Raw genomic sequence first — 17,727 nt, 5'->3', positions numbered from 1 at the left:
GGGGGCATGAGGGCACGAGGGCTCGAAGGCATGAGGGCACAAGGGCATGAGGGCACGAGGGCTCGAAGGCATGAGGGCACGGGGGCATGAGGGCACAAGGGCATGAGGGCACAAGGGCATGAGGGCACGAGGGCAAAAGGGAACGAGGGCACGAGGGCAAGTGGCCATGAGGGCACGAGAGCTCGAGGACATGAGGGCATGAGGGCAGAGGGGAGAGAGGAGATAGGATATTTTCATAACTCTAACCTACAATCCACAATAATCTGAAATAGCTACTGCTTCACTCCCAGATGTAAAACCGACTGATCGTTCTGACAGTGTTACTTGCGTTTTCGCATCGGAACTCAAGAACTGAAGATGTATAGGTTAAATAAAAAGTATTTAGCATGAAGAAAACCATTCAGAGGTGTATGTTTCATTATTATGGAAGCAAATAACTTCCAGAATGTCTGGTATTCTTCATTGGAAATAAATTTGTAAAAATTTAATTTGAACTTCTAATGAACTTAGTTAGCAGCATTTGCTGCACAAGCCACTAGTATTATACAAAGAGAACGTATGGCGTGAGATTGGGGAAATACTGAATCAACTAGGTATGTTCTTCATAGTTTATGTAAGTTATAGAGCTTTCATTATATTTCCATGTTCATTTCAAAACACTACAATGAAATAACGTGCTCTAGCAATAAATTACAACATTATTTGATGATTAATTCGAAAATGCGAGCAACTGAGGGATACTACAATAAAAATCCGAACATGACCATAAACGATGTTCTCTTGTCTTACAAATTGCCGAAACCTGCTAATTTCTATGCATAGCTTATGATTAAGTTATTTCTTCACTGCTTTTATATATTAGTTTCTTATAACAATGTTAAATCTGTATGTCCTGTCCTAGAAAAACAGATGGCATGTCAACTCCCTTCTTGCTCTATGCCGCTGCTTGCACAACAATGATGTTGCAGCTCATGTAACACTAACAGCAGCTTGTTCACGAAAGGAAAAGAGAAGCAGGAATAAAATAATACTAGTGGCTTGTGCAGCAAATGCAGCAAACTAAGTTCATTAGACGTTCAAATAAACATTTTTCAGATTTATTTTCAATGAAGAATACCAGACATTCTGAAAGTTATTTGCTTCCATAATAATGAAAGATACTCTCTCTCGAGCCAATACTGAAGAGAACCACGCATATAAATATCTACACCACACCGCCATTAAATATATGAAGAAGACCCAACCCCACTTGATTAATAACTATAAAAATATTTGATTTTTACTAATATTATTATCTTACTTAAGTTTTATAGCCTTCAGTAACATATACTACTCGTATATATACTATACAGCCGCCACTCAGTAAAATATAGAAATCAAAATCTAATTTAAGTTATTCTCTACATCTACTTATATAACCCCAAAACGTTTCACTTTCATATCATCAATAGCATTAATATGTATAATTAATGAAAAATAGTCACATCATGGCATTAACTACAATAATATTTCATTTCTAATGGTAATAATGTCATCAAACCACCTCAAGTTTTGTAGTTTTTAATATCCAATACACAGCTGTACCCAGAAAATTACACACCACAGAATCGAACCTGTAAATTATTTTTAGTAAGTTAGGTTTTTAATAACCAATTTAATTTGAGCTCTAAATATGTCAGCATTCTTGCAGATCATGGCCTTCGTGTAATATTGTTTACTGTAGTGTGTGTTTTGTTTTATTCTGAAATGCAATTAGCTAGTTCTCAAAACTGACGACAGATGGATTTTGGAAAATAGGAAAATTATGTTGAAAAATTGACATTTCACTGAAAACTACTATTTTTCTGAAAAACTTTGAGTTCCAAGCTTCAAAATGAGGGGTTATTTATTAAAATCCATTCAGCCGTTTTCCCGTAATTTCCATTACCAGTTCAAATTATATAAGCAAATGTTAAAGACAAGCCAGTCATGCTTTAAACAAATGTTCTGTTTCAGAATCAGATGCTGTGCAGGCCTATAACTTACTGAGGGACTGCCATAAGCTGACGGTGTCTTGCTTCAAGCACCAGAAGCTCCACCCCACAGCAATGATGTAGAAGGAGCAGTCCCTGAGGAACAATCTGCCCTCCAGCCTGAAGGGCGTCTTCACGCACAGCATGCCCACAACGAACAGCGTCACAAACAGACCGCCCCCTGTAAGCAATCTTCGTAACTGTATTCAGTCGTCAACATGCAATAGACTTTGTCAAATACAGTTTAATATACATTTTGTACAACACAAGTTACAATAAACAAGTGTACCGGTAATGTAATGACACTTACATAATAAATAATAAAATTAAGGTCTAAAAACCTTTGTGAGATTTATTATAATCTAGAAATTCTTCACAGTAAAATGACTTTTTCTTTAAACACTTTTTAATGATTATTTTAATCTTTATTTGCTGCAAGAGGTAGTGCATTAAAGAACTTAATACGTAGGTTTTTATAACTGGTGGCTGTTTTAGGAAGTCTAATACATTAGAATCTCCATTATCCAGACTATACAAGCCAAGAGCAATCTGGATAAGGGTGAATATTCTGAAATGGGCAAATATGAATAACAAAACTGGAAAAAATATATTATATTAAATTGTGTACTTTTTTCTCACACTGGTTACATTTGCTCCTTTTATTGAAGATTCTGGTATCAGTTGAGCTTAAAAAAAATTTTTATGTGAGACTTTCTAATTTAAAAAAAAAAGCCAAGGGATTGTTGTTATCTTTCCCTTACAGCCCATTGTTTAAGGTATCTTCTAAACTTCTGTACTTCAGATTTCACTTGTCTTCGAACATTTCTTTTTTCACGATCGGTCATATCTGCTATTTTCTTTCTTTTTTTTTTTATATTCTTTGCCATAGTCCCTTTTTTTCTGCAACTCCTCTTGAGTCATATTTGCCCTCTGCCTACGTATCTTCTCCCTTTCATATTTCCTACTTTCATCATCAGACTTTTTTCTTTCCTATAAACAATCACATGAAATAATATTCGAAGTTACTTTATACACCAGTACTTAATAATTTTATGTTAAATGAAACTTCATCCCACAATAAAGGGACCGATGTTGTTACAGGGACCATTGTTACAAATTAGTATAATTTCCGCAATAGTTCTGACAAAATAAATCGTTAAAAATATCATGGAGGTTAGATTTTTTAGTCGACAAACATTGTAATGTTTTGCATATACTACGAAAGTTTAGTATATACAAACTATATTTAATGCCACCTGGGACCAGTGTTACCAATAGAAAACATAACATTCAGTCATCATTGATGATTTTTGTATTTTCCAATAAAATAAATTAACGATAATGGACGAAAAGTTTTTCAACTGGCGCCATGTTGACCTCTCATCACTACCAACCGTTAAAATTTACCACATGAAGCAAAATTGTCTTTTGTATAGCTCTTTTATTTCGAGGGACCAGCGTTACGACATTTTTGGGGACAAACTTTACGTTAAAGTTGTGTCCTTTCATAATTAAACAAACAAGAATTCCTGTCTTTCATAAGTATTTTAACTATTTATTTTTATAATCTTGGCCGAGGAAATAAAATCAAATCGAAACATTCCGAGAAAAACTTTGTAAAACAGAGTAAAATGTAGTTGGGGACATAGGGATCGTAGTTACATTTTGACGTTTGGACGTTATTTTTTAATTATAAATTTTAAAATTAATCCTTTTATACTTTGTTTCCAACCAAAACATGTGCGAGTTAGTTAATTAAACGCAAACGTAATCAGTTAACATTTTCAAGAAACTCCTTAAATCAGCCGGGACATACATTTACTCATTTCAGAATATTCACCCATAAGCAAAAATCTGGATAATACAGAGGGTGAGAGCGCTATGTGGTTTTTGATCCTGCAGTCTTAAAGGGACAAAGGCCAGATCCAGTAATGTAGGAAGATGTTACTCGCATGTACATAATAAACGAGTTTTCATTCATAATACAGTACAGTATGTAATTGACTTCAAAAAACTTTGTTACTGTTCACAGTACTAATATGTACACTAGTGTAATTAAAAGAAAACGATCCTGATAATCGGAACTGTACTGTATTTAGAACTTCTATGTTAACTTGTTTCTTGTTTCATAGTCGTGTATTGTGACCTAAAACTATGGTTACCAAGATGTTATTTCACTAACATGAAATTGGAGTATACATGAAGGGTGAAGGGAGAAAACAGAACTGTCCATTTCTAGCGACTTTATGATGTACAGCTCATTCTATTGATGGCAACTGGAACTACACAACCGAACAATCACAAAGGGTTTAATCTGTATAAGGCAATATTAAACATTAGGTGCATTGGCTAAAAACCATGAATGTTACAGTTGTTTTTACTTGATTATTTAACGACGCTGTATCGACTATCGGGTCATTTAGCATTGGTGAAATTGGTGATAGCGAGATGATATTTGGTGAGATGAGTCCGAGGATTCGCCATAGATTACCCGACATTCGCCTTACGGTTGGGGAAAACCTCGGAAAAAACCAAAACAGGTAATCAGCCCAAGTGGAAATCGAACACACACCCGGGTGCAATTCCGGATCAGCAGGCAAACACACTACTGCCTGAGCTACACCAGTGGCTGTACAGGTATTAAAACATGATTTTCTCAATAGTACTGTTCTGTGATATTTCCTGTCTTTCTCCTTGCCCTTCATATAAACTTGGCAAGGTCATAATTTGTAATCTCGTGTAAACAGGTTTAGAAGATTCTCAGGGCTCCCACATCTCGAGAAGAAAAAGTGTGACAAATTTTGAAGGAAAAAGTACTATGGGCAGTATTTCATTATAATATTTATTTAAAGCCTCATGGGGACCCCCACATACCGCATACACGCGATTCAAGAAGCTACTTCAGAGTGAGTCTAATGCCATTAGAAGAAATGTTATTAGTAAGCAAGTAACAATACTGAATTAATTTCGTTCAGTTTAATAGAATTCTAAAAAATTTCAATTCCTAAATATTTACCTTAACATTTTTACAATTTCAAGAACTAAATCAACCTCACAAATTACAAGAAAAATATAACTTAAAATACATATAATGCACATCTATAGTAAAAACAAACAAGACGTACAAAAATAAATTTTTTTAGCATTGATATAAAGTTCAGCTGAAATTAGATTTTCAAATAATTTTATTTTTTCTCTTTTTTCTCCAAAACTACATTAATTTTCTGCAGCTTTTAGCAGATGTGTCTATCATTTCTGAAGCTAGTAAAACTTTAGCAAAATCTTTCCTCTTTAATGGCATCTGTAGCTTTTCCTTCCCTTCTTCCAGATGGTTCTCAGCAGTTTTCTTCTCTGGTTTTGCTTATTTTTCATTATTATTCTTGATAGCTACTGTGACGTTTTAGTTTCGGCACTCTCTGTTTCTTTCTTTCTTTTCTTTTTTATTCCTTATTTATGTCATTTTTCTGTGGTTAGTTACCCTTACTTCTCATAGATGGCATCCTATCCGCCATTTTAGGTCTCATTCTTCCTTTTCATAGATGGCTGTTCTTCTTTCCGCCATTCATGGTCTCTTACTTCTCACATATAAGGAGCGAATTTAAATTATCACGTGACATGGGTTTTAGATTTTCATTGGCCCTATTCACATTAATTATTAATTAGCGTCGGTTATCCTGAGAGGGATGCTTGACGCGGTGCAGTTTGGGGGAGACTGCTTGAAGAGCCATGGAGAGCTGAGGGGTTTTGTTTAGCGACTATTTGTGATGGGATCACGGATAACCCAGTCTGGGCAGGGATGTGTACTGCTGTAGTCAGGGCTCGATTGGGCATTGTGTCTTACTACAGGCAGAAACGTGGCCGAGCTGTGGTGTGGTGTGCTGTGTGATAACGGAGGCATGAGAGTTGAAGAGAGACCATTGTTGTTTGGTTTCGAGACTGGCCTACCAGGGATCATAACAGGTTTTTATACGTCAGTAATTGTAAGTTTATTGTGATTAGTAGAAGTATATTTGATTTCATACCGAGTATTAGGTAATTCAAGAATAAGCTGGCATTCGTCAAGTGTATATTACATTGGTTGTGTTTGGTTTCGTATTAGTGCTTTCTGCCACATCCGACAAGTTTGGACTTGTCTAGCAAGTTACTTATATTTACAATGTGTGGATATAGATGGGGTTACTAGTGTGTGTAATGGTGAATGCCAGTTCAGTGACCTTTAGTGGCAAGCCAGTTTCGATGCATTGGTGAAGTATCGGTGACTGTATTTCTACTGCAGACTTTTTGTTCATTTTCCAATTTCCAGAAGTGTTAATTAATAAATGTAAGCAGATAGTTGATTATTTATGTGGAGTGTTTTGTTTTGTACCACCTCACCCAAGAGACAATCGACCCTATCATACTTTCGACAGCAGGGTAAAACTTAATTGTTTAAGCATTGTTTACTTACTATTTATACCAACTATTCAAAGTAAACAGAAGCCCACCATTGCACTACTTCTTCATATTTTGCCTTTTTCACTTCCTTATTTCTGTTCTTTTGTTCTCTTTGTTTTTCCAGGGTTGCTTTATATTTTGTATGAGATCTCTTGCAGCATCTAACATTTTTCTTTGCGATTTTGATGTCTTCAATTTTACCTAACACTCTCACATAATCTTTCATACTTTAATAGAATATGAAAACTTAGTAAAAAGTAGGGAGCCCTGGATTCTGTATTTGCCATGCACATCATAATTCTAATTTATGGTTAAGATTGCAACAAACCATAGATACCGAGGGGATCACTTGAAGTGTGTCATATTCAAAAAATAATAACATGCTAATAAATTGCATTGTTCAAGCTATATCCTGCGATATTTTGATATTTCTAAACTTTAGAACAGCATGCTGAAACTTTAGAACCAACTGCCTACATTTTGCAGTTTCCTAAACTAGAAAATCATTTCCGAATGCCGGCAACACAAAGCACTCACCCATGATCTCATTGTAGACAAGCTCAGTGTTGCCAATATCCACACCTCGTATCGTTGTGAAGATGTCAGGGGCGCCATTGCCAAATGCCAGAACTGTCACACCGGCCATGTTCTCAGACAACTTGAGTGCTGCCGCCAGCACAGCCAGAGATGGGCAGAAGCTGGCAAACATACGACGAGGCATTACAAATGATAACCTCAGTTTTTTCAACGTCATCTCATGCTATTCGCAGTTTATACCGTACCACGAGCTGTCAGTTTTATTGTGGGAGGGAAGTAAGTGATGACTGTGCCCTAAACAACTGGTAGCAGAAAAGGGTAACAGCATCACAATCTATACTAATAATAAATCTGTAGCCGAAATTTTTCTGGTAATTTTCGATTTTCCAAAAATAATTGGTCCTAACATATATAATTAACCACCCTGAAACCGAAAATCGCATTTTTGAAATTTTTGTTTGTATGTCTGTCTGTATGTTTGTTACCTTTTCACGCGATAATGGATGAACGGATTTCTATGAAAATTGGAATATAAATTAAGCTCGTTGTAACTTAGATTTTAGGCTATATGGCATTCAAAATACATTATTTAAAAGGGGGATTATAAGGGGGCCTGAATTAAATAAATCGAAATATCTCGCTTATTATTGATTTTTGTGAAAAATGTTACATAACAAAAGTTTCTTTAAAAATAATTTGCGATAAGTTTTATTCCTTGAAAAATTTTGATAGGAGTGATATTTAATGAGATAAATGAGTTTTAAAATTAAAATAAATGCCATCTAAGGCCGTGTAATGAATTAAAAAACAAATGACTTCGTCTATAAGGGGCCTTGGACAGCAACAATCGAATGCTATGAAAGATAGCCTACAGAAAATGTTTCTGTGTTTGTATGAAGTAATATCGGAAGCTAAATTAACCAATTTGTATAATTAATTATTATTTCACCATTGGAAAGTGTAGTTTCTCTAGATGGACATAATGCTATAATGTTATTACAGTAACTTCTGATATGATATGATATGATATGATATGATATGACATGACATGATATGATATGATATGATATGATATGATATGATATGATATGATATGATATGATATAATATGATATGATATAATATAATATAATATGTAATATTATATAATATAATTTAAGTTATTTGAAGGGTTCAGAACCATAGTGGGCCAAGCGCCATTTACTGAATACGTAGAAAACAAGGGTTAAAATTAAGTTATTACCATAATTCAATGGAAACATATAACAAGTAAAATAAAATATACACATTAAATCTAAATGATGTCAATCTTCATTAAACTATGGTTGCATGTAATAAAAATTAAGAAACAGGTTAAAGGAATTGTCATTGCACCAAATGAGTGTCTCTGGACCAAAATGATGGAATTTTAATTATTTAAATACAATTTCAATTAAGTAACATATTAAACGATTTATCCTTCTATCAAACACGAATGTTCCCTGGATCAAACGTCCTATTTTAATTATGTAATTACTTTATATTTATTTCTAACGGGTGCAGCGGAGCGCACAGGTACGGCTAGTCAGGAATATTACTTTAAGCAAATGACATTTGACACAATCGATATCTTATTCGGCAATCCTCCATCTGCCACTACTGCAATGGACATTTTTTACTTGTCCTACATCTCAAAGGTAGAATACTGATGCAAGATCTATAGAATGCAATATAGTACATTATGCAACGTGCCTATAATGGTAGTAATTAAGACGCGAGTATGTTTATTAAACGAGCGCAAGCAAGTTTCATAATTTTCATATGAGCGTCTTGATTACCATTATAGCTAAGTTTCATACGACTTTTTATGCTCGACCATATTTCTAACTTCAAATTATTCATAAGTATTCATGTTATTCTTATCTAACTGGAGAGCGGAACTGACCATGTGCAATATCTCGTAAATTGTGAGATGTGCACAGACGCGAAAGTATTGATTTTTTCCTAGAAACAAATGTCATTGACCTTGATATAATCGAGAGAGTAAAATAAAGATTAATTTTGATATAACCATGAAATTGATTTAGACATTGAAAAACGAGATGGCAAATTGAATTTATTTGAATATTATTTACAATTAACGCTAATTATTATAGTAACAGAACATAACCTTCAGCGACAGTATTCGATTTCCAGCCTCTGTGACGTTTCACTAGTTGTCTTTCGATTGCATATCCAAGAATAATCGATACTTGCGCTTTCATATTGCTACAATGGTGATTTCTGATTGGTGGAACACCTGAATTTTAATGAATAGGTGTACTTTAATGAGGTCCATTAAAGGGCTGCTACCGGGTGTAGAATTACTACATTTCAGCATGGTCGAGCATAAAATTAAAAATGAAACTCCTGCAAAGGACAATATTTACATATCTGCATCTATTTTATGAATTTTTTCACTACAATAGTGCCATCAACAGATGGGTAAGTACTGGTATGGTATTCTAGTAAAAATTTTTGTAAATTCCCGCTTTGATCAATAGTAATCTTTATGCGGTTATCATTTTTGCATCTTCAATTTTAGCATTACTTTTCACTTCTGATTCTGTGTTAAATTATTTTGTTATTCTGTGTTAAATTATTTCTTTTTATATTTACAGCCATGATAGTACAAATAAAAATATGCAACAATTTACGGAAAACATACACTCTCCAAAAGAGTTCCAGCAAAACAAGACATGACAACAAACATTTATTCTAATAGCTTACAAGAATAGAAAATTTCGTACAGAAGTGACAGAGTTGTCACCTTTCATTTTTTAGAAGTAGAGACAAAATTTGGTGATTCTTTACTCGTAAGTTCCAATTTTTTTAAACCTTTAATAGTTACCTACTGTTTTACACGAAACATAAAATACTAATCTTGTCTCGGTATCGTAAAACTTAGTACAATAATGTACACAGACGAACTAACTTTATCAACTTAGTAACATATATGAAGGAATGAAATAAAATTCCTACAGCACATCACGAAGTAAGTCGGAAGACAGCAAGTATTGCAAAAAACTTCATGAGACACATTAATAGTTCATTAGTATAAATATAATGTTTCTTGGTTCTGTTACGCCACTGTATAGTCTACATACAGAGCATCCAAACTGACACTGACTCCCCGTGCAGTAGATGATTCTTGAATGTTTTTGAAAGAAATTAGATCGTTTCATCTTAATGACAATGATGCAAGTTTCCGTAGAGTGTTGTTTTCAGAGAAATCGAAGTTCTTGTAAAGACAGAAAATAGCATTTTCATATTTTCGTAAAAAAAAAAAACTTTCTAATGATTTTACAACATTGCAGCCAGTTTTGCATCTGCCATAAAGAGTAATATTTAAACATGTTGTTGTTATACAATGCTGGGCTTTGGCAGTGAAGCCATTAGCGCTATATTTAAACATAAAAACAAATCACATAGATAAAATGGGGAAAATTACTTTAATGACTAAATTATGAAAGTAGCAAAAATAGGACAATTAGCATCCCAACTGACATCATGGTGGGATGCAGGACAACAAAGTCGAAATCAGGAGAGGTGGCAAGCCTGAAAAGTGATAACCTTTTCCATTTCTCTATAATTTTAAGAAGATGTTTATATATCTAGCTGTTCAACTTGCAATAAGTAAATTATCACCATGCCCTGTGTGTTATTGTATACAAAATAATAACCAATATTATCATGTATATACTCATAAAAGATTAAACAACTGGTAAAATAAAAGAAAAGCAGTAACAATACTATAGTCCCGACGCTGTTATTTCCGGCGTGACTCCACCTCTTTGCTTACGTCTTAGAAAGTGAAGGCTCTATAAAGTCTAGGTAGGTAGTATCGTTCGCCATTTTTGTTCTTCCGTTGACGAGCTACCATACCAGGAATCTATTTGTCACACCGTTAAACATTATCATGTCGTAGCTCCTATGATAATAAATCAAAGCAATGTAATTCAGCAAATAATTGAGCGGCAAATAACGTCTTCGTGTGCTTTCTGCGAATGCCAACGAAAGAGCTAAAATGGCGGGCGATTATATTAAGTATTTATCGAGCCTTAAGAAATGAATCAGCGAATCACAAGACGCACACGTTTAAATGTAGCCGACCTGCAACGCGATTGGCTGTCGGAAATTAGAGTGACGGGACTATAGAGCAGAAATTTAAATTTCGTAAGAGATGGCGTACTTACAACGTGTCTGCTGTTACTCCAAGCACGAGGAACAAACACAGCAGCCACACAAACTGGAAACAGAAACAACGAACAGTCCTGCACTGCAAGGATTATGTCTAATTGCGTGCAAGCATTGTCCACTGAACAGCAATAGCATTCTTCAAATACAGAATAAGACTTTGGCCAGTATCCAACCAATGAGAAACAGCAACCTTATCATGGGGCACAAATAGCTGAATTACTCCGAGTCTAGTGGGTTACAGGCAGACTTAATCCTACCAAAAAATGAAAAATAGGCATTTTAGGCACCAGTGAAACAACTTCCCCCGACGTTCATATTTCATGGAAAACGTGAAGATATTTAACTCTTTTAGTCTATCCCTCTAGAAAACAAAAATAGACATTTACCCTAAAATCCAAGGTCTACTGATGACTCATTCATCCATCCATCCATCCATCCATCCATCCAGTTCACCCACCCATCCATCAATCCAGTTCACCTACCTATCCATCCATCCAGTTCAACCACCCATTTATCCATCCAGTTCACCCACCCATTTATCCATCCAGTTCACCCACCCATCCATCCATCCAGTTCACCCACCCATCCACCCATCCACCCATCCAGTTCACCCACCCACCCATCCATCTAGTTCACCCACCCATCCATCCAGTTCACCCACCCACCCATCCATCTAGTTCACCCACCCGCCCATCCATCTAGTTCACCCACCCATCCATCCATTCATCTAGTTCACCCACCCATCCATCCATCTAGTTCACCCACCCATCCATCCAGTTCACCCACCCACCTATCTAGTTCACCCACCCATCCATCTAGTTCACCCACCCATCCATCCAGTTCACCCACCCACCCATCCATCCAGTTCACCCACCCACCGATCCATCCAGTTCACCCACCCACCCATCCATCTAGTTCACACACCCATCCATCCAGTTCACCCACCCACCCATCTAGTTCACCTACCCATCCATCCAGTTCACCCACCGATCCATCCAGTTCACCCACCCACCCATCCATCCAGTTCACCCACCCATCCATCTAGTTCACCCACCCAACCATCCAGTTCACCCACCCACCCATCCATCCAGTTCACCCACCCACCCATCTAGTTCACCCACCCACCCATCCATCCAGTTCACCCACCCACCCATCTAGTTCACCCACCCATCCATCCAGTTCACCCACCCACTCATCCATCTAGTTCACCCACCCACCCATCTAGTTCACCCACCCATCCATCCAGTTCACCCACCCACCCATCCATCTAGTTCACCCACCCACCCATCTAGTTCACCCACCCATCCATCCAGTTCACCCACCCATTTAGTTCACCCACCCACCCACCCATCCATCCAGTTCACCCACCCATCTAGTTCACCCACCCATCCAGTTCACCCACCCACCCATCTAGTTCACCCAACCATCTATCCAGTTCACCCACCCACCCATCCATCCAATTCACGCACCCATCCATCCAGTTCACCCATCCACCCATCCATCCAGTTCACCCACCCATCCATCCAGTTCACCCACCGATCCATCCAGTTCACCCACCCACCCATCCATCCAGTTCACCCACCCACCCACCCATCCAGTTCACCCACCCACCCATCCATCCAGTTCACCCATCCATCCAGTTCACCCACCCATCTAGTTCACCCACCCATCCATCCAGTTCACCCACCCATCCATCCATCTAGTTCACCCACCCATCCATCCAGTTCACCCCCACCCATCCATCCATCTAGTTCACCCACCCACCCATCTAGTTCACCCACCCATCCATCCAATTCACCCACCCATCCATCCAGTTCACCCACCCATCCATCCAGTTGACCCACCCATCCATCCAGTTCACCCACCCACCCATCCATCCATCCATCCAGTTCACTCACCCATCTATCCAGTTCACCCACCCATCCATCCAGTTCTCCCACCCATCCATCCATTCAATCCACCCATCCATCCAGTTCACCCACCCATCCATCCAGTTCACCCACCCACCCATCTAGTTCACCCACCTTTCCATCCAGTTCACCCACCCACCCATCCATCCATTCAATCCACCCATCCATCCATTCAATCCACTCACCCATGCATCCATCCATTCAATCCACTCACCCATGCATCCATCCATTCATTGAATCCACCCACCCACCCATCCAATCCATTCATTCAATCCATCTATCCATCCATTCAATTCATCCAATCCATCTATCCATTTCATTCATCCACCCATCCATCTGAGCATTTATAGTCTGAACAGCAGCTCTGAAACTGCGACAGGAATGTGGCGTGGAACTGATAGGGGAGTGATGACTAAGACTGTACTACACTAAGCTAAAAATGTATGCCACAGCAGGAACGTGGCATGAAACCGATAAACGGCTAATGTTTGTACTACAGAGGGAATACCCACACACACTCCCTTGTTGGTCATGCTGCACCCCACTTCCTCATACCACAAGCTTTCAGAGCTGTGCTCAGACTGTACTCATTTATTTACTTACTTGCTTACTTATTCACTTAGTTACTTAATCACCCATTTATTTATTCACTCATTTATTTATTTATTTATAACAAGAAAAAGCTCGAATTACAATAGGCCTATTGTTCTTCATACCAAACAGTACAAGTGACTGCAAGGTTCCTGAGACACAGTATATTAAGTTAATTGGAAATTATTTCCCAAATACAAGAAAAAAAAAAGCATTACAAAAAAGTTAATTCCAGCATTTACAATTCTTTTAATACACAAAAGGGTTAAGACCAATTACTAATTTACTATTTTTGGCAGATGCTAACAATGAGGAGCCTAGGAAAAAAGAATGGATGAGGAAAACTCTGTAAGAAGAGGTGCATGACGGGAAGAAGGGGAGTGGAATCAATGAGACATAGTATGCCCCAAGTTTGAAATAACGAAGTCTGCCAGCACAATATACTTGATACGTGACAGCGTCATGAAGTGAGGAAAATATGTTCATCTTGCATTATTAACGACCTTTACTAAAATTACACACACACACACGGTTATAGCATCACCAATATTGCTATACGGAAGTGAAAACAGGACGTAAACAGCAACCCAACTAAAACATAATACAAAATCAACTGAAATGATATTCCATTATGCAGCAGGTTTCTTACTGTAATAATGCATGCTATGTCTGTAACTATGAAGTTGTTATTTCTTATACATCTTGATTACACAACTTTTAACACTGTATCACTTCGGAATATGTATGATAAGACTTTCCTGTGTTAAACTTCAACGTACCTCGTTTACATGTTTCGACCTATTTACGGGTCATCTTCAGAACTGGTCGTTGTTGGTCTTGGCACCTCTTGTTTTGTTTTCTGTGAGGGTGTGTTCGTGTGGTGTAAAGTGGAGTCAAAGAGTGTATGTGTTCTGAAATTGAGTTGTGTGTTGAGAATTTCATTGGGGTTTGTTTTTGTGCGTCTGTATATTTCATATTGTTCTAGTGTGTTTAGTTTCTGGCTTTTTGGTTGGATGTGCAGTATTTCCATGTCTGTGTTGATGTCTCTTTAGGTGTAGTTAGCATTTGTGATGTGTTCTGCATATGTGAAGGTGTTTTGTAATTTTGTTATGGCTGTGATGTGTTCTTTGTAACGTGTTTGAAACGATCTGCCTTCTGTCCTATGTAGAAGTTGTTGCAGGTGTTACATTTGAGTCTGTATACGCCTGTGTGGTTGTATTTGTTTGTTTGTGTGTTGAGATGTTTTTGTAGAGTGTTATTTGTTCTGTATGCGATGTTGTAGTTTAATTTCTTGAATGAGGTTGCAATTTTGTGTGTGTTTTTGTTTTCATATGTTAGTGTGATGTATTTTTTGTGTACTTGTGTTTGTGTTGTATTCTTATGTTTTGTCTTACGTATTATGTTGTCTATTATGTTGGGGTTGTATCCGTTTTCTTGTGCTATGTATTTGATTGTGTTTAGCTCTTTGTTGTAATCCTGTTGGTTCATTGGTATGTTGAGTAGTCTGTGTACCATTGTTCGGAATGCAGCTTGTTTGAGTTGCCCTCACAGGAAACAGAAGAAGTGGCGCCAAAACCAACAACGATCAGTTCTGAAGATGACCCATAAATAGGTCCAAACATGTAAACGAGGTACGTTGAAGTTTAACACAGGAAAGTCTTACCATACATATTCCGATGTTATTTCTTATTGTAAAAATACACAAATCGTGCTCATAATGTATCCGAATATTCTTCGTTATTTCACTACAACATTTTTATAATACAGTTTGAATTGAATGTCCAGAGAGAGAACAAAGGAAAGAGGATAAAAAGAAGAAAGGAAAATAAACAGAAAGTTGTAAAGTGGAAAGAAGTAACAGAAAGTAAGTACTAGACAGGAAAAGATAAATTAAAAGAGAAAGGGGAGGTAAAAGGAACACGAGGAGCTGTAGTAGATGTATCTGATCTCACCAGGATGAAGGCGCCCAAGTACAACAGCAGCTCGGTCCTGAAGTAGCAGAATAGGATGCGTGTGTACAGGATGAAGGAGTCATCAGTGTCGATGCAGTCCTGCGTGTCCGTCACGAACTGGCAGCGTTGCTCGAAGTCCACATGGTGAATATAGTAGCACGAGTCCTGCACATGGTGCGAACTTGAGTTGGACCGAAATTACCGTCCTTGAAAACTTTCCACCCACCACCGAACTATGATTATAGTTTCATCAGTTTTTTAATAAAAATTCAGCAAAAATATAATTATACTTCCAACAAGCAGCAATATTCTATGAAAATGAATAATAATAATAATAATAATAATAATAATACTCTGTAGGCTCTGAGGATGGTGTGAAGAAGCACTGAAACAGCTGTAAGCCGCACATGCTTACATAATTAACACGAGTAAGATCGCCATTTAATCAATTATTTATATTCAAGTGTTAAAAGTAGTGTACGAAAGATTCAACATGGACTTATATTATTGTGTTCCAAACTCTAACAAGATCTTCATCGACCAATACTGAAGGTTTTAATAACCTCACATAAAAAGCTTTTCATAGTTTAGGCCTATCTGCTATCTAAAGTCTGCAATTTCACGCAGAATGAGACTGATGGTGTTACCCACAATGCACCATAAATATGTTACCTTCTCCAAAATGCCGTGGGGAGCCAGCTCATATGTTATGTTTCCTTCATCACAGTTTGCTGCAGGAATAACGCAGATGGCAAATAAAAGAACAGACAACTTACAGAGCCACATCCTAGCCATTCTTCACTTCCATGGATACAAATAACAATGCAAACAGTCACTCGTGACATTCTATTGTTTTTCTTCGAAATTACTGATGTATACACGAGGCTTCTAAACTTGAGTGTATAGAAGCCTTGATGTATACACTGTAACTTCAGTATGAAAACTACTTCAGCACCAGATAATACATTATTGCTTCTATTAGTTTGTTGTACTCGCATTGTAGCCTACTTTCTATTTTGTACGCCAGAGGCCTCCACATTCTCATAAATGTCCATGGATATCCAGAATACCACAATCCTTTGCGCCAGAAATGCCGACAAATCAGTCATTGTTATTCCAGAGCGCGCTATTTGCCATATACACATATTTATTTTAATTTGTGGAAGAATTGTTACAGCTTTTATTGGTAAATTGCTTTATATTTCATCTGGCCGGGAATATGTACTATTATCTTATGCATAATCTTTTTGCGCGTCGACTGTATTGGAATTGACACTGCATTCAAAGTCGTCCTGGGATCTGCAGGGTGGTCAGCTCATAGAGAGTGTGTCTTGCTTGGTCAGGGGGTAGAGAGGTGAAGGGAAGCAGAGGGAAACTGCCGCTGTTTAAAACCCATATCTTGCTGCAGTGGCTCGCAGAGCCAGGCCACAAGGGATCTTTCCTCTCCTCCCACACTGCTATTGTAATGCTGCGTCAAATGGATTCTCTATTCCCTTGAAACTTAATGACAAAATTTTTATTGTCTTTTCACATACTTAATGTTGTAGAATCTTATCGAGTTAATATAACGAAATTAATATAATTAATTGATGAACTAGTGGACTTACTCGTGTTAAATATGAAATATCTGTCCGGCTTACAGCTGTTTCAGTGCTTCACGCACCATCATCAGAGCCTACTAGATCGCGGCGTCATCTCGAACTTCTCTGCCTGTTAGGAGGGTGTGTTTTATTGTTGGAAGGTGTTGAATTGTGGAGTCGAATAGTGTGTGTGTACTGAAATTGATCTGTGTGTTGAGGATTTGATCGGGATGTGTTTTAGTGTGTCTGTATATTTCATATTGTTCCAGTGTGTTGAGTTTTTGGTTCTTGGGTTGTGTGTGTAGGATTTCTATGTCCGTATTTATGTTATTGTATGTATGGTTAGTATTGGTTATGTGATCGGCGTATGTAGATGTATTGTGTCCTCTGGTTATAGCTTTAATGTGTTCTTTGTAGCATGTTTGGAATGATCTGCCTGTCTGTCCTATGTAGAACTTGTCGAACTATTACATTTGATTTTGTATACACCTGT

The 17,727-nt window shown here is 37.4% G+C and overlaps 1 protein-coding gene across 1 annotated transcript in view; it reads right to left on the bottom strand.

Moving 5' to 3' along the window:
- The window catches only part of LOC138715799 (mitochondrial sodium/calcium exchanger protein-like), a 51,867-nt gene extending 36,021 nt beyond the window's left edge, over positions 1–15,846 (bottom strand). The window contains exons 1-4 of the mRNA XM_069848884.1: positions 15,655–15,846; positions 11,198–11,250; positions 6,984–7,144; positions 2,026–2,193 (exon numbers count right to left, since the gene is read on the bottom strand). Of these exons, the coding sequence (XP_069704985.1) occupies positions 2,026–2,193; positions 6,984–7,092 (277 nt within the window). The 5' untranslated portion in view covers positions 7,093–7,144; positions 11,198–11,250; positions 15,655–15,846. The remainder of the gene's footprint in view (positions 1–2,025; positions 2,194–6,983; positions 7,145–11,197; positions 11,251–15,654) is intronic.
- Positions 15,847–17,727: the final 1,881 nt, after the last annotated feature.

Source organism: Periplaneta americana, chromosome 15 (assembly GCF_040183065.1).
Source record: "Periplaneta americana isolate PAMFEO1 chromosome 15, P.americana_PAMFEO1_priV1, whole genome shotgun sequence".
Classification (NCBI taxonomy): Eukaryota; Metazoa; Arthropoda; class Insecta; order Blattodea; family Blattidae; genus Periplaneta; species Periplaneta americana.
The sequence above is the reverse complement of the archived record's forward strand: the minus strand, read 5'-3'. Positions and strand labels throughout refer to the sequence as shown.